A 24,639-nucleotide genomic window follows, 5' to 3' on the forward strand; every position below is an offset into this window, starting at 1 on the left:
TCTCTGTCCGGGTGGAACTTTCCCCTTCTCCGCTACTCGTGGGTATAAAGTATGGAGGATAAAATTCTAAAAAATTATAAGGAGGGCGACTCTCCAAAGAAGAAGTCGTTAGGAGCTTGCTCCGCTAAGGCTACGGCTCAGCCGGGCCTAAAATTACCTGAGAGAACTCCTCACAGGTTCGCTGCTGCGGCGGCAGATAGGCAGAAAAGGGCTGAGAGTTTATCCGGTTCGAGCAGTCCGATGGCCAGTACCTCTCATGGAGGGGGTACTGACCGGGAGGTCATCAGTGCCACTACGGCCCCTCCCTTGGGCCCCACCAGCAAGCCCTCCACCCAGCGACAAGCGTCTGGTGGTTCAACTGCTGGGGGCCTCAGGGCGAGGGGAGGGGTCAGCTATAGGGCCAAGGACAAACCTAGGCAGGAAAGGGCTGAGGTAAAATCCAGTCAGGGTACTCCAAAGGCCGGTACCTCTCGGGGAGGGGCCACCGACCGGGAGGCCCTTGGGGCGGCTGCCGCCCATCCCGTAGCCACCAGCACGGCTGCCACTCAGCGTCAAGCGTCTGGCGGTTTGGATGCTGGGGGCTTCAGGGGTGTGGGGGGGCCGGCTCCAGCCCAGTCATCAGGACAAGAGCTGGGCTGCCCGGATCCTGCGTAGGAATGCCTCCTCACCGCTTAGGGAGGGGGAAGTTTCTGCGGAGGACTGGGCAAAGGCTCAGCGTGATCTTGTTTGGGCGAAGCAAATGTTGCCGGAGTTCAGATCGGACTGGGTCGAGAGCGATGAAGCCTCGAAGCGCCAGCGGTCCATAGATGAAGCCAACCCTACGGCGCCGAAAAGGGCCAAGGTGCAGGGAGGCTGGACTCGGTCTTTCGCCGAAATAGCCAAGGATCGGCAGATCATTGGTGTGATGGATGAGAGCAGCGAAGATGGCAGGATCCCGAAACAGCAGCGGAAGTGGATCGAGGCAGCGCTCGCTACTGTGGCCGTTAAGGTCAAGAAAGATAACCCTGGTCCGCCGCCTTCTTATACCGATGCGGGGTGGTTCCAGGGCAATATAAAACTAATTGCGTGTGACGACGCCAGGTCGGCGAAGCTTTATACAGCCGCCGTTTCGCTGATAGGGGAGGTGTATCCGGGCGCGCGCATCAAGGTAGTGGAGGCGTGTGATATCCCCTCACGACCAAGGGCGCGAGCCTGGGTTCCAGTGACGCCAACGGACCCCGCTGATATCCTGGAACTTCTCCAGGAGTACAACCCGGGTCTACCGACCCAAAACTGGAAGGTGGTTAACGTTGAGAAGACTGAACGGGCCACGATGCAGATAGTCCTGCTGCTCGACAGCGCAAGCGTCGAAGCGTTGAAAAGGCAGGATTTCAGGGTAAGCTACGGCTTCAAAAATATAAGCCTTAAGGTTTATAAGGCTGATGTCGAAGCCTTGGTAAACCTTGCATCTCGTGCGGAGGTGGCTGAACTCCCCCCCAGTGAAGACGAGATGGAGGTAGACGAGGGCGAAGAAGCTGGGGGCTATGCTTCGGCAAGTTCGAGCGGAAGCTTGGCTCTCAGAGGGTTATACTCTGAGGGTCAGCTTCTGGAGGATGGCGATTCCGACGCGACGCTCACGGGGGAGAGCACAAACAAGCAGTGATCCGGGTCCTCCAAATAAACCTGCATCACTGCAAAGCAGCATCAGCTGCACTCCTACTGCACCTGTCTTCAGGTGTGGTAGACATCGTTCTAGTCCAGGAGCCATGGATCACTGGCAATAGGATCTGTGGCCTGCGGACACCAGCGTATAAGCTTTATAGCGCTCAGGAAAAGGGTAAGCCTCGCACATGTATATTGGCTAAGTCTACTCTTAATGTTTTTCTTCTACCCAACTATAGCGATGGGGATTTGACAGCAGTCAGCGTCGAGGGGCTAGGGAGGAGCTTTAAACTCGCCGATCACCAAGGCTCATTACCACCGGATAATTTCAAGGAGTTCGTGAGAGCGGCATATCCACGAAACGATTTTATGTTGCTCGGAGGCGACGCCAATGCACATCACGCCCAGTGGGGCAGCAGAGATACAAATGACCGAGGTGAGTCTCTATTCAACTATCTGTTAGGCACTAACCTGAGTATATGTAATAGGGGAAATGATCCCACTTTCATTACGAGGAACCGCAAAGAGGTCCTTGACATAACACTGGTCGCAGACTCTTTCAGTGACCTTATCGTTTCTTGGAGGGTTCTAAAGGAGCACTCCTTTTCTGACCATAGATATATAAGTTTTTCTATATCGCAGGCGCACGCAAGTCCTAAGTATATACAAAACATTAGAAGAACTAACTGGGGCTACTACAAGAAGATTGTAGGTAAAAAGCTATCTGAGGAGGTACGAGTCCCAGAAAGCGAGGAGGAGCTGGACTTGTTTGTAAACAATTTCAGTCAAAATTGTAGGAATGCTTTAGATAGGGCTAGCCCGGCTAAAAAGGTTTTGGAAACACACAAACCACCATGGTGGTCGGCTGATCTTGATAAACTTAGAAAGACATGTAGGGCGGCCTTCAATAAAGCAAAGCATGATGGACATGAATCCTCATGGGCTGCTTATAAAGCGAAGATAAATATATATAAAAAAGCAATCCGGAATGGAAAGCGATCCTCCTGGAGGGATTTCTGCGCCAGGATTGAATCCGCATCCGCGGCCTCCCGGTTAAGGAAGGTGCTATCAAAATCTCCAACTCAGCTAAGTTACGTGCAAAAGCCGGATGGGCACTGGACGGATTCCAGCGCTGAAACCATAAACCTGCTAATGGAGACGCACTTCCCAGCAGGAACGGGCGTGTCTTCAAGTTTTGTCAGCGGAGGGTCACCTAATGATCAGCTGATAAGCGAAATCACAGACGATAAAAGGATAGATTGGGCGTTACAGACCTTCAAGCCCTACAAATCGCCGGGCCGGATGGAATCTTTCCGGCTCAGCTCCAGTATACTGCCGAACTTATAAGGCCCTGGATTAAAGGGATATTTATAGGTTGTCTTAGGCTAAATTACGTACTAGTATCGTGGAGGGAAGTCAACGTGGTATTTATTCCCAAGGCAGGGAAACCCTCCCACTCTAAACCAAATGATTATAGGCCTATAAGCCTATCTTCTTTTCTGCTTAAAGCACTTGAAAGACTTCTAGAGGATCACATCAGGAGGAGGATTGAGCCGTCGCTTCTTTCGCAAGCACAGCATGCCTATACTAAGGGCAGGTCAACTGACACGGCCTTGCACTCACTGGTATCCGCTATCGACAGGTCGCTAGACCTCAAGGAATACACATTGGTGGCATTCCTAGATATAGCGGGTGCTTTCAACAACGTTCTCCCTGAGTCCATCACCTCGGCGCTGACCGATCTGGGGGTGGACGCGTGCCTGGTGGAGTTTATATACAATCTGCTTACGCGTAGGCAGATTAAAACTGAGCTAGGTGGATGTGTGATCCGCAGACCGGTCGGCAGAGGGACTCCGCAGGGAGGTGTTCTCTCTCCGCTACTTTGGGTGGTTACCGTCAACCAACTACTCCGCCTCATGGAATCGGAAGGTCACCAAGTGATCGCGTATGCAGATGACATCTGCGTCACCATGCGGGGGAAATTTCTCAAACTCTTTGCAACCTAATGGAAGGGGCACTATCCAAAATCTCTCACTGGGCCACAGCCACAGGCTTGGAAGTGAACCCGGACAAAACCGAGCTTGTCCGCTTCACGAGGAGGTATAAGGTGCCAAATCTAACACCGCCAAGAGTTGGGGGTACGGTTTTAGGGTTTGGCGATCGAGTCAAGTATTTGGGTATAATTCTGGATAGGAAGCTATTGTGGAATGACCATATAGTGGAGCGATGCAAAAAGGCAGTAGCAGCGCTGTTCACCTGCAAGAGGGCAATTGGCACCTCCTGGGGATTCTCCCCCAAGGTGACATACTGGATTTATACAGCCATTGTGCGCCCGATTCTTCTTTATGGTGCCTTGGTCTGGTGGCATGCACTAGCTAAAACTACATATCTTAAGACGCTTCAAAAGGTGCAACGGAGTTCGGAACTCTGCATCACCGGGGCTCTCGGCTCCACTCCATCTGAAGCACTTAACACAATGCTATACCTTCCACCTCTTGACCTGGTGGCGAAGGAAATAGCGGTTATCGCCGCTCTACGCGTAAGGGAAACAGGTCTCTGGTCAAACGGATCTGGTGGACACGCGACAATCCTGGGCACGAGCGCCCTAGTCCCAATACCGGCGCGCACTGACTACTGCACGCCAAATAACGTCTTCGTTAAAAATTACAGTATATATATACCATCGCGACAGGACTGGAATACCAGACAACATACGGTACCGGGTGCCATCAACATATTCACGGATGGTTCTAAGCAGATCTCTTAACGAGATGGCTCAGCACTTCAGTATCAGCCTTATATGGGTACCTGGGCACAGTGATATCGAAGGCAATTGCAGAGCAGACGAGCTGGCCAGAAGGGGCACCACCGACCATATCCTTCCGGGAAATGATTCGGTAGGCATACCCATGGCCACTTATTTATTTATTATTATTATTATTTATTTCATTATTCTCATAAGCGTATGTACATATTCGATAGCTTAATTTTACATGTCTACAATATCATTACTTAGAGAATAGTTAGTGACATCTTTATTTTATATAATAAAAATAGTGTTGTATGTCACATCATGTTTTAACAAATTCCATTGTATAAATAGTAGTAGTGGGGTGAACAAAAAAAAGAATACAAGATATATATAAAAAAAATTTATTTAAAATGAGAATAAGATATTTCAAAAATAAATTGACTAAATTAAGTCATGAAACAATTTGAAGAAAGAATACAAAAGCTAAGTTTACAGAATTCCTCATAAGAAAACAGCAAAAAGAAAATTCAAAACTATACAATGCATATATAAAATTAAAGACTATATTATACAACGTAGTGCATCAAAATTTCTATCTGGTGGGTATCAAACTCAAGAAGCCAAGTTTTTATTTTTTTTAAAAACACAGGCTTCGTGTGAGAACAAGCACTTTAAGAATCGCAAATGGACTAGGGTCAGTCATATCTTCGTGTGAGACATCCAGGCAAACCTGGCCCTCATATGACAAGGGGCGCACAGAAGCACTTCTGACTCTAAACAAATCAGCTCTATCGTCCCTGATAAGGGTTCTAACAGGGAATTGCTTAATAGGCACGTACGGTGCTAGAATGGGGGTAGCGACCTTCGACTTTTGGCGCAGCTGCAGATGTACAGAGGAGGAAGAGAGCGTCCAGCACCTTCTCTGTCACTGTCCAGCGCTTAGTAGGCGTAGGATGGCTATCCTCGGTAAACCTTTTCTACATGACCTAGCTGAGGTCTCTTGCTATGAAGTAAAGGCTCTGGCAAAATTTATAATTTCCACGAGGTGGTTTGACCCGCTTTAGGCAGGGTAGGGTTCCTCTTTTGAGACCGTACAGGGTATTACAATGGGCCCATTGGTGGCCTAAGTAGTGAGCTGTTACCATAGTGTTCAGCTCAGCCCTTGCAACCTAACCCTAACCTAGCTCGTTTCGTTTCCACATCTCGTATGCCATTTATGAAGCTCTGGATTTTTACCCTCTCGGTGTATTCAACGGGTGCGTCCGTATTTGCAAGATGAGCCAATCTTTCAATATCTGAAGCAAACTCCTGCAATGTCTCATTTGCTTTTTGGTAGCGGTTTTGCAACTCAATTTGGAATATCTGTTTCCTATGCTGGCTTCCGTAACGTCTCTCGACAGCGACCATCAATGCTTCGTAACTGTTCCGTTCGTACTCTGGAATAGTCTGTAAGATTTCGGCAGCTGGCCCTTTCAATGCTACGAATAGTGCAGCAATTCAGCATTCTAGTTGTTCACTGTTGCGTTCTTCTCAAATTATAGCTTAAAGACATGGAAAGGAACAGAACCGTCAAAGGATGGTGTTTTTACCTTTGGATTACTCACTGAAACTGCTGGGCGATTTAGTTGCAACTCCTGTATACGACGTCTCAATGTTTCAATCTGCGCATCGATTTTGTCTTCGAGTTGTAAAATTTTTGTATCCTGCGCCTCCGACTAGGAAGAAATACGTCCTGGTTGCTCTTCCAGTTGTGCAGAGATCTGCGATGATATCTATGCTGAAATTAGTGTCGACATTTCGGATATTCGTGCCTTTTTTGCTTCAATCTTGGATGTTATACGGTTCTCCTGTTCATCCAGCTGTGATGACATATACGTTTTCTGTTCTTCTAGTTGAGATGACATTTGCGAAGAAATCTGCTTCAGTACTGCTAGTATCGCATTAGTGTCTACACTTGCCAATGGATTTGGAGTCTCTATCTTCTTATCCATTTTAATCGCCGACTTCCACATCAGGAAAATTGTGTTCAACAACGTCGATTCCTTCAGATTCCCGTAGTCGTGATTGTAGCTCGGATTTGTTACGAGTTGTATTCAATCCGCGAGCTTCCAACTCCATTTTGAGCTGCTGGATCTTTAATTCAAGTTGTATTCAAAATATTCGGAATTTATTCAACAATCCCTCTTCTGACACCAATTGTAACGAATCTTGTGGAATTCCGCTTATTTGAAACCTTCTGCTACGTTCGAATCGCTAAACTATTGAATAAATCACTCCAATATTCAGTATTGCAAACTGGTCTTTATTTAGATTACTCTGGGAGTAGTACTTCACAATTATACTTCACAACCAATAGCGTGTTTAAATCAAAACCGATTAGTCATTCCTCAGCTTGCACTGCTTTTATACTCTCTGTTGCCTCGTCTGCATATTTCTCCAAACGTCTAGACCTTCTAGAACAGTTATACCTCATGCTTGGTTACTAGCTATATAAGTATATGCATATTTGTAGTTTATAGCCATATCCGTGTTTATGTGTGAGTAACTACTTCGGCTGATGACTACATCTGTGTGTGTGAGATTGCTCTTCGTTGCCTTCCACATAAGTGTTGCCAGCTTTAATGTGTACACGTACATAAGAGTGACTACTTCATGTTTTTTTGGGTGATTATTTACTAACGGCTTAGTGATGCTAAAATTCGCCACAGTATCATAAACGGCAATCCAATATAGATGTACGGTTCGTAAATAACCAATGGGCGACAGGCCCTTATGCATCGTAGCAGTCTCTTGCATACATACAGTACGCAGAGGCTGTATTCGACCTCTCTCCCACATGGATTTTCCATGACAATTTACCATCTATTATAATTATGAGATATTTTGTGCTGTACTTCTTTTATATGAAGTTCAGTTCTGTGCAACTCTCAAAGATTGTTCTAAGCCATTCTACAATCGTTCCACCTGCCATCCAGAATATCTCATCTGGATCCTGCGATTTTACCATTGCAATTTTTTTCTCCCATTCAATTCTGGTATTTGTCACCAATCCTGTTACTGATCGCTCCATATTTGGAGAGTTGATACATAACTCTTCCACACCATCTACCAATGAGAAGCGTGTTTTTTATCAGTCCATGGACTGTATCTCCATTAGATAGGACTTTTCTTTGACTCGCCGCTTTGCTGGATTATTCAATGTCAGCACAGAGTTTGTTCCACTAAACAATTTTCGACCTATTGATTTCACGCTTAAAGATCCTTAACAGATCTCTATATTCGTCCCACATAGCATATGCCAAGCGCTCGGATTGCGGTTGGTTGCGTCGATTGCTGCACTGAACCGCGGTATCGTGAGAGGGTTCTCTTAAACTCCCTGCCTCGTCCCCGTTCCAACTTTGGTTCTTTGCCCTGGATTACGAGGCTGTCAGTGCTTGGTCACCGACATCCCACCGCATCATTAAACCCCAACGGCGTAAATGAAGGCCCCCTGAACGGGTTAGTCCCGTAGTCGGGCGTCATGGAATTCAGCGAACCCTCAAACCAACGAGAAGGAGTCTGCTATAGTCAGGGTATCACAACAATAATGACAAAATCATTGTTAAGGCTTGGCATCGTATGCGAAATGGCAGTGGGAATGGGTTTGCAAAAAACTGAATAAAAGTCGAAATTAAAGCAGACAACAAATCATTGCTGTGATGGACGAGTGGTTAGATTTCTGATGAAGAGGGTTAAGCAACCCTAGAAATTGATCTATATAACCATGGCACTAGTGCGCAAAATTTACTTTCCTCTCAGTCAACATATTTTGAAAATTTTGATCAAAAACTATTCAAATCCAGATGAACTGAAACGATCGAACTTAAAAGTAGTTTCCATTTTATCGTCTCGATAAAAATGTACCCAAAATGTGGTTATTCTTGAATAATAATTCATGATTGTTGTTTTTGTATTAATGACAAAGACACTCCCAGAGGACTATCCCGGTCCCACCCCCTAGTTCCATGAGGGACTTGGGGTCGCCAGAGCCTCGCCTGCTAAATATGTGTAATATACATTCTGATGACTACATCTGTGTGTGTGAGATAGCTCTTCGTCGCCTTCCACATAAGTGCTGCCAGCTTTAATGTGTACATGTACATAAGAGTGGCTGCTTCATGTTTTTTTTTTTGCGTGATTATTTACTAACAGCTTAGTGATGCTAAAATTCGTCACAGTATCATAAACGGCAATCCAATATAGATGCACGGTCCGTAAATAACCAATGGGCGACAGGCCCTTATGCATCGTAGCAGTCTCTTGCATACATACAGTACGCAGAGGCTATATTCGACCTCTCTCCCACATGGATTTTCCATGACAATTTACCATCTATTATAATTATGAGATATTTTGTGCTGTACTTCTTTTATATGAAGTTCAGTTCTGTGCAACTCTCAAAGATTGTTCTAAGCCATTCTACAATCGTTCCACCTGCCATCCATAATATCTCATCTGGATCCTGCGATTTTAACATTGCAATTTTTTCTCCCATTCAATTCTGGTATTTGTCACCAATGTTGATACAGAACTCTTCCACACCATCTAGCAATGAGAAGCGTGTCTTTTATCAGTCCATGGACTGTATCTCCCTTAGATAGGACTTTCCTCTGACTCGTCGCTTTGCTGGATTATTCAATGTCAGCACAGAGTTTGTTCCACTAAACCATTTTCGACCTATTGATTTCACGCTTAAAGATCCTCAACAGATCTCTATATTCGTCCCACGTAGCACATGCCAAACGCTCGGATTGTGGTTGGTTGTGTCGATTGCTGCACTGAACCGCGGTATCGTGAGAGGGTTCTCTTAAACTCCCTGTCTCGTCCCCGTTCCAACTTTGGTTCTTTTCCCTGGATTACGAGGTTGTCAGTGCTTGGTCACCGACATCCCACCGCATCATTAAACCTCAACGAGGTAATTGAAGGCCCCCTGAACGGGTTAGTCCCGTAGTCGGGCGTTATGGAATTCAGCGAAACCTTCACACCAACGAGAAGGAGTCTGCTATAGTCAGGGTATTACAACAATAATGACAAAATCATTATTAAGACCTTGGCATCGTATGCGAAATGGCAGTGGGAATGGGTTTGCAAAAAACTGAAAAAAAGTCGAAATTAAAGCAGACAACAAATCATTGCTGTGATGGACGAGTGGTTAGATTTCTGATTAAGAGGGTTAAGCAAGCCTAGAAATTGATCTATATAACTAACTATGGCACTAGTGCGCAAAATTTACTTTCCTCTCAGTCAGCATATTTTGAAAATTTTGATCAAAAACTATTCAAATCCAGATGAACTGAAACGATCGAACTTAAAAGTAGTTTCCATTGTATCGTCTCGATAAAAATGTACCCAAAATGTGATTATTCTTGAATAATAATTCATGATTGTTGTTTTTGTATTAACGACAAAGACACTCCCAGAATACTATCCCGGTCCCACCCCCTAGTTCCATGAGGGAATTGGGGTCGCCAGAGCCTCGCCTGCTAAATATGTGTAATATACATTCATAGTTGTAACAGGATTCCCCCGCGTAGGTGAGGTTGACAATTGGGTTGCGGAATCTTTGAAACTTGAATCCCAATAATTCATGACTCATAATCTTGAACGCCTAATATTCAACGTGCAGCATATTTGACACATTGGAATATTTTATGTTACTCGTTTTAGAGTAACATTTGATTACTGCCCATAGTAATTTACTGATCATATTCACATATATTCACGAGCACCAATCATATTAGATAATTTTTCGAAATCATGTTTAAAACGATTATGAAAAATGTTTCCATAATATTTCAAACATAATTAGATACTATATAATAATCACATTTCATACAAGGATGAAAACATCCGGGAGTGAGCTATTTGAACCGCAGCGATAGAATTATCAATCGCCTTTGATACCGTAAATTACGGCCCATTACTGCAAGGCTTGGAAAGCTCCCCCTTCCTCCCAGTCTCAAAAGGTGGATTTGCAAATTATCTGTCTGCTCGGCAGGCATCGGTGCAATTCAGCAACGTAACATCTAAACCCAGAAGAATAAAATAAGGGGTAACACAGGTTTGTGTCCTCTCCCCGCTATTATTTAAATTCTATATATCAAAGCTCCCTTCGCCACCTGAAGGAGTTGCCATTGTAACCTACGCCTCTGGCTACACGATAATGACTACAGGTCCCGGCCCACCCATTGATAAGCTATGCAAACGACTAGCTTCATAGTCTCTCTAGTTACCGTCGCCCCGCGAAAGCTGACATTTTCACCGATCACAAATCTTCGACGACCTTATTTCCAACATGGACAGGAAAAATGTTCCATCAGGATATACAAATTGGCGAGCATGCATCCGTAATTGTATCTAAAATCCAGAGCCGTAACAAAATCCTCAAATCCCTTGCCGGCAGCACTTGGGGTAAATATAATGAAACACTCATTACCACTTAAAAAGCAATTGGCCGGTCGCTTGCATGTTACGAGTCCCTAATATGCTCACTAAGGCTAAGGGATACTCACAGGACGAAACTACAGGTCAGGTTCCAGCATACCTTGGATACCTCCTGATTGAAGAACACGAACCCAAATCGATCACGTCATGATTAACGGCAGGCATATTTCCAGTGTTCGTGATGTACGCACTCTACGAGGCTCAAATATCGACTAGGACAGTTACCTTGTGGCAGACAAGATACATACACACCTCCGTGCAGCAAAGAAGGGGCGCGCAGTGACAAGGAAACTTTTCCGTCGAAAAGTTGCTCACGGCCTGACGATGTGACTAATTACGTACCACCGCTGCTGACACCACAGCTTTCCCGCGGTCCCTCAAAAACAAATAGTACGATAAGGAATGTCGCGCTGACTCGGAAAAAAATACGCTGCCTGTGGGGCCATGCTAATTACGTGCATGGTATATTGTAGCTATATCACGACGCGAAGAAGGAAAGGACGTGAGGAATGAACGGCGTGAATGCGAGGAGCTTTATATGATGGCTGATAGGAATAATGCCCACAAATTCTACCAAAAAATTCGGCGGATGGGGGAAGAACTCAAGGGCGTGGCAGATTCCTGTGCTTAATTTGTGGAGGTAGCACTTCTTCCATTGCTGGCTAGCGAGGGAGAAGACGAACCCAATACAGTAATCGCCGTTGGCGGAAAAAACGTGCCGGCACCCGACTATGACGAAGTGAGAATGGCAATGACGGACTCCCCCCGAGCTGTTGGCAAAGATCCTGCATCAACCCCTATTCAAATAGTGGTGCGATGAGCGTTTGCCTCCACATTGAAAATATTAGTGTGTAAGAAAGGTGATCCCGCAAAACGCGCCAGATACCACGGAGTCAGCCTGCTTAATATCACATATATGGTTTTATTTAGCGTACTGTACTAAACACTTAAGCCTATTTGGAAAACAGCATTAATAGCAAAACCAATATCAGCTTACAAATCAAAGGAGAATAACTTTTACCAAAAACTTTTACTTTGGATTGAGTAGGACATTGAAAAGTAAAGACCTCTCTCGACGAACAAAAATCGCCCTCTACAAGTCGATCATCATACCTGTCTTAATGTACGTCTCGGAATCATATCCGGCGTCGAGAGAGGATGAGATGGCTGTTTGAGTGTTCGAGAGAAAAGTTCTCCGGAAGATTTATGGTCCTGTCCGTGATGTCGACGACCAGTATCGAAGGGGGTGTAATAAAAAGCTGTACGAGCTTTACGCAGATGAGAACATATTGCGACGAATTAAAGCCCAATGGCTTCGCTGGCTGTCATGTTACGCGAATGGGCGAAGACGCCCCGGCCAAGAAATTATTTCAATCGATACCGCAGTTTGGAGGCAGAGGAAGGGGGAGGACTGAGTTGGTGCTCTCAGTTGGTGTCAGTTATCACGATATAGTAATAGCTAACGTGACTTGATACGAAACGGCCAAAATCTCTTAGGCTGTTAAGCGCCAATTAATGATGATGATCACAAAAATAATAATGACACAATTATTGTTGAGATCGTATTCGAACCCATGATCATGCAAATCAAATAGGACGGCAAACAACTACAATTGTAAAACAATTGTATTGCCGATATGGTTATCGACTTTTACTTACTTCTAGGAGATGAAATAATGTTAGCAAGGTCGTTGTTCTCTCTTCCCGAAAGTGTCTTCAAATGTTTTTGCTGTGCTAAACCTTTTCCAGATATAAGTCCAGGTCGATCTGTTATCGTAGAACTGTATATGGTGGGAACTTCCCGAGGCTTAACATGATCCATACAAATACCCATAGTAATCTCATTGCTAATAGATCGTGTGCCTCCAGCTACTTTTTCTGCGCTTATCCAACTATCCTCATAAGTATAATCCATTTCTTCAGGTATACTTGATGCGGCCTAAAGTTGAAGTAATAGTTAGTTTCAGGAAATTCCACATAAACTGTAAACACTATTGTCTATATGATTTTAAATTAAAATTTAAATTTTCAATGTGAGATTAAACATGTTTTTATTATAAAAATTTTCAAGATTGCATTCTGGGACACGAGAAAAGATGTTCCGAACCATAAATAAAAATGTCCAAGTGCTATTTTTAGAGATAGTTCATATCCACACTAGAGAACGGACAATGTCCCGGTTTGCTTGATTTTATTAAACAACAAAATAGCTATTCATATTTAATCATGCTAATAAATTCAGAAGTTAATAAACTCAGGAGCTCTGTTTGCCAGACGGTGTTGGTATGGTTTCAATGATCGAACACGTTTTATGGAATAAAAATCAACAGTCATAACGCAAACTTTCGGCAAACATCAAATGAGCCGTTTATTTTGAAAGTGGCATAAGTCATTTCCAACTCGTGGTCTTAAATGCATTGTTATTTTTGAACGAATGCATATATAGATGGTTCTACAATTATAAAATAATAATAAGAATTGCATCTTTTGGATATTGGACTCTAACAAACTGGAGGCGAGGAGAGATACAAACAAATTATCACTGAACCTAAACGACATGAAATGGCTTATGCCACTTTCAAAATAAACGGCTCAAATGCTGTAAGCGATTTGGATCAGTCTAGAATCGCCCCGTTGTCATTTCGAAACTCTTTGGGACTATTCCGGGACGTTTTGGAAACCATTCCGCGAGCATTACTGGATGGTTTGCGGGATCAGTCCGCGATACCGTCGGGGCAATTTCGTGGCTTTTTCTGGATAATTTCGGGATGATTTGGGGACCCTATAAGGTTATCAGCTCATTTAGTTCTTTTTTTTTTTGTTACTGTACTCCAAAAATAAAATACATTAGACAGAAAACAAAATTTAAACAGATAACTTGATAAGCAGGCTAGTAATACATATATGAACTCATTTTCGTTCAAAAGAACCAAAAAGGATACAGGCGCTACCCGCTATTGAATTTGACAAGGAAAAATGCTTATGCCAAATTTCGTTCGGATAGGGAGATTTTTGTTCGACTTCTGGCATTAAAAGTTTTTTGGAAAGAGTAACAAAAAAGGGGCGCATCACGCCCATTTTCAAAATTTGTTTAAGTTTTGTTCTTAGTTCAACCATACCACTACTGAGGTAGAATATCAGTCAAATGTACTTAAATACCATAGTTATTGCAAACTTTGTAAAAGTTAGACCTTTAGGAAAAGTGGGCGTGGTCTTTAATCGTTGTTGATTATCTTCACCCGATACTGGGCCACCTCGGGAAGTATTAATGGCCTTACCACAGCAAGGGGCGCTGCTGTGGCGGACGGTTCTTTCCCCGTATATAATACTGGACCGCTGAGCCCGCCTTGTCGGGCAGGTGGTCGTACGACCAAGATGAACGACTCATTAACTGACTGTAATAAGGACGATGTAAAGAGGAGGACTGAGTCGCAATCCAAGGACGACAAATACGAATTAAGCGATGCGTCGGACTCGGGGAGCGAGAGTAGTGCTGATTCAATGAACTCCGTGTTGGAGAAGCACACAAATGAAAACGGAGTAGAAGAGTGGAGAAGGGTACGGAGCAGAGGAAGTAAAAGAGCTCTCTCGCAGTACCGTGCAGCACTAAGAATTGTTCAACGCTTGGGAGCAGTGGTCGACCCAACAGAAGTGGAGATCGAGCGCTTGGAATGGGACCATGAAGCGGTAGAAGTAGGTCGAAGGCAGTTCAAAAGGTTTGCTGCGAGAAACCCTCGGTTCTGCAACCGGTACGAGGAGGAAGAAGCGTCGAATGGCAGAATGAAGAGGCAACGTTCGGCGGAAGGCGACAAGCCTGCTTTCAAGAGGCAGAAAGGACCCAGTCCTAGAGCCGCGAGGCAGGGCAGTCGCATAGACAAGACAAGTAGGCCCAAATCTGTAAGACAGATGGGCTCCAATAGCGAGGTAGCAACTACCTCGAAAGCTGCGAGTAAGAGGGAAGTTCCAATTAAGGAAGTAGGAGATAAGCCAAAGGGAAATAACGCTAAGACTCCGGCTTTCTCGGAGGCGCTAAAGGGAGTTAACGCTAAGACTCCGGCTTTCTCGGAGGTGCCAAAGGGAGATAACACTAAGACTCCTGCTTTTCCCGAGAAGATGAGTGATGTGGCAAAGCAGTCACTGACTGTGGCGCTGGTTGGTCGTAGCAGTCCTTTCGGACAAATGACTACTGAAAGGTGGAGATCTGTGGAAAGGGAGCTTATTAGCTTAATGCTTAAGATGATGCGGGAACAACCAAGTAAGCCCCTTCCAACCTTTGATTCGGGGGGATGGTATAACGGTGTGAAGATGATAGCGTGCGACAACATCGCGAGCTTGCAGTGGCTGGAGGAAGTGGTTCCAAACATCCAAAGGCAAGGCACGAACGCGCGGTTTGAGGTGGTGGATAAAGCGCAAATCCCCACGGTACCAAAAGTTAAGGTATGGATACCATGCGTGATGAAGTCGGAGGATACACTGCGACTTCTGCAGAATCAGAATCCGAACATACCGATACAGGATTGGAAGGTACTTACTGCATCTCGGCCTACCGAGGATGGTCATTTCTACATCTTCCAAATAAACAAGCAGGCGGAGGATATTTTGTACACGCAGCTTGGTAAAATGTCCTTTGGCACTGGCAAAATTTACATGCGACTCAGGAAAAGAAGTCCCGAGGATAAAAACCCTAACACGCTAGAGGTGGGCGAAGTCGAAAAGGACCTCAAAAGCCTAAAGAAAAAAGACAGGTGGAGGTCCCCGACGTCACCACGAACGTGCTAGAAGAGGACCAACCGCTAAATGGTGCTGTGACTCGCACAGAGGAACACCCTGCACAACAGTCACGAGAGGTTGAATGGGGCCTCGAATACTCTAAACCAAAAGGGCAAGGGAGGACGACGACGTCAAGACGAAGGTGCTGGAGTGTGACAAACAGCCCAATGGTGCTGCGAGTCCTACAGATAAACCTCCAACACAGTAAAGTGGCGTCGAGCGAACTCCTCCTAACCCTTGAGGAGGATTCGTTTGACGTGGCGCTGATCCAGGAGCCGTGGCTCTCATCGGGAGGAAAGGTTTCTGGACTTAGCGCACGCGGGTTTGGCGTTTACTACGCGCAAACGGAAGGACGGGTGCGAGCTGTAGTAATGGTAAGGAAACAGCTGCATTCATATATGCTGCCTAATTACACCACTGAGGATCTCGCAGCGGTGGCCGTTGAGCAAAAGAATAAGCAGGCATTTATCCTGGCGTCCTGCTACATGGCCCATGCTGCGGAGGTCCCACCGATGGAGTGCAAAAGGCTAGTACAGGAGGAAGGGCGCAAAGGGCGGTTGGTCATAGGCGCAGATGCAAATGCGCACCACAATGCGTGGGGAAGAGCAGATACGAACGAGAGAGGCGAATCTCTGTTTTGTTACATCCTGCAAACCAATTTGCAGATAGCCAACAGGGGAAATGTCCCTACATACATTGGTCCCACATCCAGTAATGTTCTGGATATTACATTGAGCTCCGAGCGTGATATATCAAGGTATGATTGGATGGTTCTTGATAGACCATCCTTCTCCGACCATGAGTATATCAGCTTCAACATCCCCCTAAAGAGGGTAGAGGAGGGAGGAACCTTTAGAAACCCTAGGTCAACGAACTGGACTAAATTCCAGAAACATGTAGAAACAAAACTGGGACAACCCAAAGAGGTTTCTAATGTAGAGGAACTGGAGGAGTCGAATGAATTCCTAACAAGGACGCTTATGACTGCGTATAACAAAGCTTGCCCTCTAAGAAGATTCAGAGGAAAAGCAAAGCCGCCATGGTGGAGCAATGAGCTGAGTCTTCTAAGAAGACAGGTTAAAGAAATGTTTAAGCTCGCAAAGACCGCGGAAAGCGAAGCGTGTCGGGACGAGTACAGGGATCTACTGAGGATCTACAAGCGTGAAATTACCAGGGCGAAGAGAAACTCATGGAAAAGTTTCTGTACGGACATAGAGTGCTCCAGCGAAACAGCACGGTTGAAAAAAGTCCTAGCAAAGGGAAACATAGTCCAGGGACTAATAAAGAAAGAGAACGGGGAATGGTCACGTAATAGTGAGGAATCCCATGAGGTGCTTCTCGATACACATTTCCCATAGGGAGACGGTTTAGAGGAGCCAGCAGACATCACTCACACTCCGATCACGGAGCTAGTAGTTCCGGGCTTGGTGACCGATACCAAGATCGAGTGGGCAGTGAAGACGTTTTCTAAGTTTAAATCGCCGGGCCCAGATGGTATATTCCCGACCATGCTACAAGTCTCTAGTAGGGCGGTCGTGAAATGGCTTAAAATAATATTCGATGGGTGCATACGACTGAATCATGTACCGCACTCTTGGAGAACTGCTCGTGTAGCTTTTCTACCAAAGGCGGGGAAGATCGGTCACATGTATTCCAAAGACTATAGACCCATTAGCTTAACATCATTTCTGCTCAAAACCTTTGAGAGGCTGATAGATGTGTACATAAAGTCCAACGTGGATGAAAAGCTGCTCTCCACAACACAGCATGCGTACACCAAAGGCAAGTCGGTAGACACCGCATTGCATAGGGTGGTAATAAGCATAGAGAAATCCCTGGAATATAAGGAGTATGCTCTAGGAGTCTTCTTGGACATTGCCGGGGCTTTCAATAATGTTGCAAAATGGGCGATTATGGATGGTCTTAATTACATTAAAGTACATCCTGCCTTAATCAGATGGATCGGCTGCATGTTAAATTGCAGAAAGATTACATCACAATGGGGATTGTACGAGGCCACGAAATCAGTGGACAGGGGCACGCCGCAGGGAGGGGTGCTATCACCTCTGCTGTGGACGCTGGTCATCAACCAACTGCTCAGGCAATTCGATGAGGGACCCGTAAAACTTACGGCTTACGCAGATGACGTTGCAATTGTCATAAGTGGAAAGTGCCTTCCAACGATTAGTTCTTTGATGGATCGGGCGCTTCGCGATATTCATACCTGGGCACCTAATGTCGGGTTGAAAGTCAATGCGGAGAAGAAGGATATGGTCTTGTTTACAAAGAGGTACAAGGTCCCAAATTGGACCAGGCCTAAGTTAGGAGGGGTGACCTTACAGGAGAAACCTTGCACAAAATATTTAGGAATCATCCTAGACAGTAAGCTGTCATGGATGCTCAACGCGGAGGAGAGGGTCAAGAAGGCCTCAACGGCACTCTACGCATGTAAAAGAATGCTGGGGTGTACGTGGGGCCTATCGCCCTCTCTTTCTCATTGGGTTTTTACAGCGATTGTAAGCCCTATTCTATACTATGGAGTTCTTGTTTGGTGGAAAGCCACACAAAAAACAACATACCTCAAAAAATTAGAGGGGGTATGCAGACTATCGATGCTTAGCATTACGGGAGCCCTGAAAACAACCCCGACGGCTGCACTGTATGCCATTTTGCACATCCCACCTGTAGACCTGGTAGCAAAGGTGCTTCGGGGCAGCTTGAACGCCGACCATATGGCCATAGTAGTATAGCGTCATCAATCACAAGACGATCAGACTACATGATTCCCTATCTGCGCTTCGAGGGAGATCTTAAGGCCACAATAGAGGTGGACGGTTGGCGCAAGGGTGCGCAAATGGCGGACGAGGCGATACATGTGTACACCGATGGTTCCAAAGTAGTGGAAGGAGTAGGGTCTGCGGTATACTGCGCTGATCCGGAAATAAGCAGATCCTACAGGCTGCCGGATTACCGTAGCATTTTCCAAGCGCAAATATTAGCCGTAACCAAAGCAGTAGAAACCCTGGAAGAGAATAGCTTAAGCTGCAACCGTGTTAACTTTTATATTGACAGTCAAGCAGCAATTAAGGCAATAATCTCGCATAGCACAGCATCTAAATGCGTGTTAAAGTGTAAGCAGTCTCTGGAGAGAATCGGGACAGGGAGAAGCATACATCTATATTGGGTCCCAGGGCATATGGGAATAGATGGGAATGAAAAAGCGGATGAACTAGCTAAAAAGGGCGCATCCCTTGAAGCTTGCTCCGTAGATGTCCCAATTAGATTGGGCGAGATTAAGCGAAGGCGAGAGGTGCACATGATCGACCAAGCGGGAAAGGCGTGGGTTCAAGCGCAAGGCTGTAAAGTGTCGAAGATTATGTGTAGGTCTTACAACCTTAGACTAACACAGTTGCTCCTATCATTAAAAAGAGAGGATTGTAGACTCATGACGGGTATTCTGACTGGACACTGCCTTCTGGCGTCACATGCCTTTAAACTAGGCTTGGTCAGTGATAGCAGAGGTAGGAAGTGCGGGTTGGAGGAGGAAACGATCGAGCACGTTCTGTGCTCGTGCCCTGCACTTGCCAGGCTAAGACTCCAGCTATTAGGAGTGATACAGCTGTCAGATCTAGAAGCAGCAAGTGGCTTAAGTCCTAGGAAGCTTCTAGTATTTGCCAAGAGGACGGAGTTATTTTATAACATAGGTCCTGGCTTTTGATAGGGTTTTTCAGTTTGGTCATTAAAACAAACTTCTGGTAACACTACGGACTCAATCAGTCTATGTGAGGTCCTCATGGACCGGCCAGTTCAGCCTACCTACCTATCTTCACTCAGTCTATATAATTTGGCAAGGATAGTGCCTCTGCCGAATTTCAATGTAATATATTTAACGGCTTGTTAAACTTCCAAATTTTCTCCTCATAAATGTGGGTGGTGCCACGTCCACACTACGAAATTTTTTGAATTTATGTTTTGCGTCATAAAACCAATCCACCTACCAAATTTCATTAGCTTAGCGGTATTCGCTTTTGAAGTATCTCATGTTTTGCATTTTTTTTTAAATTAAGATATCAAAAAGGTGGGCGTGGTTATCGTCCGAATTCGCTCATTTTTAATACCAATCTATTCTGGGTCCAGATAAGACCGTAAACGGCATTTGGTGATGATATCTCAATATTTGCTCAAGCTATCGTGTTAACGGACGGACGGACAGACATAGCTTAATCAGATTTTTTCCGATACCGATGATTTTGATATATGGAAGCCTATACCCTGTAGGCAAATGGTGTGAATTGTCCTAAAAGGGAAATTGAACTGGTGAAACAGTCCCACTATAAGAACGCCACCTTGTGATGCAGAAGGTGTGAATTGCCACTTCCTGCATCATCATGAGTCGTCCTAGTAGTGGGTCGGTCCGTATTCATCAGTTCAATTCCACTGAAGGGGGCAATCGTCATAATTTTCGTGAATTCTCGGCTCGTTGGGTCTGTTCTGGCATTTTCCTGAATAGTGAGAATTCAAAAGCAACCTTACACCGAGACGAGTTTTTCGATACCTGTACCGAAATTTTTGGGGCGATTTAAGCGGCCGCGTGTTAAAGAATGTGAGCCACAGGAACATAACTATTTTCGTTTTAACAGCCGAACTCCGCCGCCGGCGTACATGAAAAGAAAGGGTCTCACAATTCAGTGCATTGTGTTATTAAATCGGTGTTTTTGTATGCACAGCTGTATGCGTCGCCGATGTAAGTTATAAATAAGCGCAGGGAAAATGCTTTATATCTTCCGCATTAGTTTAAAAGAGCTGATTATAGCGTGCGTATTTGTTAAAAATAAAAGTGAACATTAAATTCAAAGTTTTTGTTTTTATCGGCATATTGATAAATCATTCAAGGTTCGAATCGAGCTCAAGGCCAGAACAATAATTTTTTTTCTAATGATAATTATTGTTATTTTTTTTTTTATTTTTCTAAATTTGAAAAATTGTATTTTGTTTTTGGAGTAGTAAGAAGAAAATTTTTCAGACAACCTGCCATAGCTGCGCAGATAGATCCATTTCGAAGGTTAGGCATGCTGCGCTAACCATTTAGCTATACAGTGGTGGTTTGTTTGACTGGCAAATTTGCTACTTCTATTCCTTTTTACCAACTATATTTATTCAGTGTTGCGCCATCTGGTGCAAATCACTGATAATGCTGGATTTTTTTTGTTTATTGTCAATTACTTTGTTTGACATTCCCAAGTGCTCATGGTTTATTAACAATTGTTTTTGTTTTTATCGGATTCGAACCTTGAATGATTTATCAATAGGCCGATAAAAACAGTTATAAAGTTCTAAAAGACGACATACCTAAAATGTATAAGCACTTGCTATCTCTTCGCAAATATACTCCGGTTGAATTTTCTCGATGTCCACGAGGTTTTGAAGAAATTGCTCATTGGAAGGCCACGGAGTACCGGCAATTTCTGCTATATACAGGAATTTTGGTGTTCAAGGAAATTATTCAAGATTAAGTGTACTATGAGTTTCTCGCTTTTCCTTATCAAAATAAAACTCTTTTTGTTCCGATATTACATGGCTGCTTTTGATCAAAATTAAAGTTTATTAAACATACATATGCACATTAATCTATATTATTAAACTATTTTATTATTTCGAAAGGTCAATATAAGAAAATGTATCAGAAATGAATATCAAAGAGACGCAGACATCACAACAAGGCATGTTATCTATTATTAACTCAAACATTATTTACATACAAGCTTACTATAACTATTCGTTTATTACTTTTAGATGAGACACAATGTACAAATTGTTCCAAAATGGAAGAAAAATGCAGCGAGCAATTCAAGGAACTGAAAGGTAAATTTTTGCGGTATATCCCACAACAAAGAGCTCATCAAATATTATTTTCAGATTCAATTACCAACCTAACATCGTGTATCAAAGGAGAGTTTAAAAGTAAGTAATTGTTGTCACTATACTGTTTCTTTCTATGTTATATTTTTATTTTATTATATATATTTATTTTATTGTTTTATGTCCGCATAAATCCTCCCTTTTCACGCCACTCTCCCCATCCGTCTTGCTCTCCACTCACTCTTCCAATTCGTTTCGACGTCCTTCCCGCTAAGTTGGATTGCCTTTTCCCATTTCCATTCCAATGTCACCCTAATAAAGCACACACACGCATTAACTTTTACTTAGACGATAATAAATTCGTTTCAATAGTTGCACTAACGTGTTTCCATTTTTCAGATGCTGTAGATTATAAAAACACTGTGGTCATGGAAACATTAGCCGAACACACAGTGCTAATAGAAAAACTTATCCTCCAAGATCGCGAAGTTTCGGCAATGGGGGAAACATTTCCCATTAAGGACGATGATGAACTGAAGACCCTTGATGCCAACATCAATACCTCACACAAAAACATTTATGTAAGAATGCTTTAATGTGGTTGAATTTTTACATTTACACTAGAAGACCCGGCAGATGTTGTCCTGCCCTAAATTTGGCCTATCTGCATACATTTTAATAAGTTTTTTCCGTCTGACTCTGCCCTCCCTCCCTCCCCCTTCTCACTTTTTCCTAATCCTTTTATTCACTCCTCCCTCCGTCTTTTTCGCTTCATCTATCTCCATCTTCGTCTCATTTTATCTCTTTCTCAATCTCCTTCTCTCTTCTCTTAATTCCTTCTCATTCTGCCGCATCCATTATTGCCTGTCCCAGAGGGTGGTATGTATTTTATTCCAGTCCCAGTACCACTCCGAGTCTCAGTCCCAGTCCTAGTCCTAATCCCAGTCCCAGCCCGTCTCTGGATAATATATTACTCAGTACTAAAGCACTCATCAACAGCTTTCATTTGATATCCATATTGTATAAACACTGTCTAGGCATTCACTGGCCCACGTTTTGGCCTATATCCCGAGACCCTAGTCACCCAGGGGTATGAAATTTACCCTCTACTAAAGCACTCATCAACAGCTTTCGTTTGTTATCCATATTCTATAAACACATTCTAGGGGTACTCGGGTCCACGTTTCGGCCTATATCTCGAGACCCTGTACGTCGATCGCAACCTATGTAGTAACCACCGCGTGAGGTTTACGCAACTTGCGTGAAAGTTTGAACAAAATCGACGCATCTCTTCAAACACCGGCGACAAACTAACACACATTTTAGCCTTTCTTTTTATATATATAAATTTTTATTTTTCACACCTCACTATAACATTAAAACGAAATGCAGATTTTCGTTGGTTTTGAAATTCGGCTTAAAAATTGCACATGTAACAACTAAAGACTCTCCTGAATTATGTCATAGTCCCTCTAAATCGCGGGCCCCTCAGAACCCCCCCCCCCTCAACCCTTTCGGCGGGCCTGGTGATGTGCTATACTTGATATCATTCGCTATAATATTTTTTTATTGATAAGCACGTTGTTTAAAAAAACAATAACAATAAAGTTACATATGCTGTAGCACAAAAGGATAATAGATTTGTTATTAAACCAATAGATAAAGCAAAGAAAAATAAACATACGAAAGAAGCATTAAAACCAGTGATAGAGCCAACCGAATGTCATGTGACAGGAGTTAAAGAAATAAACAACTGAGGGATTGTAGTTCAATGCAAGAATAAAGAGTCATGCGAACTACTGCAGAATAAAATAGCGAAACAAATTGGAAAAGAGTTCGAGGCGGAGAAAACTAAAGACAAGAGAGAAATGAAGAAAATATTTAAAGTTATTGGTTTAACAGAGAGATTAAGCAGTGAGCGCTTAGTAGAATGCATTACGAAACAGAATAGTATATGTGAGGGTAAAGAGTTTAAAGCTGTAAAGACTTTTGAGAATTTTAGTCGTCGAGAAGAATGTTTTAATGCCCTTGTTGAAACAGATGCAGAGACTTTTGAAAATATTTTGCACCAAAAGAGAATAAATATAGAGTGGGACTTTTGCATTACCATAGAGTACGTAAGAGTATTTAGATGCTTTAAATGTTTAGGCGGCCACCGTGGTGTGATGGTAGCGTGCTCCGCCTACCATAAAACATGTAGGTCCCGTCCGGCCAATTTGTAGGGAAAATCAAGAGGAGCACGACGCAAATTGGAAGAGAAGCTCGACCTTAGATCTCTTCGGAGGTTATCGCGCCTTACATTTATTTATTTTATTTAAATGTTTAGGTTTTAATCATAAGGCTGTTATTTATTTATTTATTACGACTCTATTGAGTCTAGATCAAAACAAATTTCTATAGAGTAGGCTTAAAACTAATTACAAGTAACTGAAGCCCATAGGAACTCAAGGGATAAAGCATATGCTTTCATTCATTCATAATAAGTTTTAAAAGTAAACGGAAACAAAAGTAAAACATAAATGAAGAGGGGAAAAAATATTTATAACTGCAGAGAGAGAGAAAAAATTATTTATAAATATGAGATAAACTCTTTGCTACAATCTAAGAAGTAAAAATAGTTTTACAATATCCAAACAAATTTCTTTTAAATTTAGTTATGCTATTGCATTGCTTAATGTTATTTGGTAATTCATTAAAACATTTCAGCCCTTTGTAATAAAGATAACATTTATCTGACTCACATCTGAACGCAGGTAATTTAAAATCATTTCTTCTACGAGTGGCTATGTTGTGTATATCATTGCCATACTTTATATTGACCCGTAAGTAGTCTGGTAGGGTACCATCTACAATGTTTTTAACAAATATCATTGTGTAATAAAAGTGCTGTTGTTTAACACTTAACCAGTTAAGAGCCGAGAACATATCCCTGATGGGTGTGTCATAGCACTTACGAAGAATGAATCTCATTGCTCGATTTTGCTGCTTTTGCAATTTATAAATTTGGCTATCATTCATTATAAAAAATATGTTTGGGTAATAATTTAAGAGGTTCAATTATTGCTCTGTATACCATTGCTTTGTACTTCCTCTTTAGAAATTTGCAAGTGCGTTGCATAAAATATACCTTTGTT

General features: G+C 43.4%; 1 protein-coding gene across 4 annotated transcripts in view; it reads right to left on the minus strand.

The window, feature by feature from the left end:
- LOC137236902 (uncharacterized) overlaps positions 1 to 24,639 on the minus strand; it is an 844,598-nt gene that overhangs the window by 434,536 nt on the left and 385,423 nt on the right. For 3 of the 4 annotated variants that reach the window (XM_067759990.1, XM_067759991.1, XM_067759992.1), the window contains exon 4: positions 12,536 to 12,815. The exons of the other annotated variant lie outside the window; for it this stretch is intronic. In XM_067759990.1, coding sequence (XP_067616091.1) covers positions 12,536 to 12,815 — 280 coding nt within the window. The remainder of the gene's footprint in view (positions 1 to 12,535; positions 12,816 to 24,639) is intronic. 4 annotated transcript variants of the gene reach the window in all.

Source organism: Eurosta solidaginis, chromosome 1 (genome assembly GCF_040869045.1).
Source record: "Eurosta solidaginis isolate ZX-2024a chromosome 1, ASM4086904v1, whole genome shotgun sequence".
NCBI classification, from domain to species: Eukaryota; Metazoa; Arthropoda; class Insecta; order Diptera; family Tephritidae; genus Eurosta; species Eurosta solidaginis.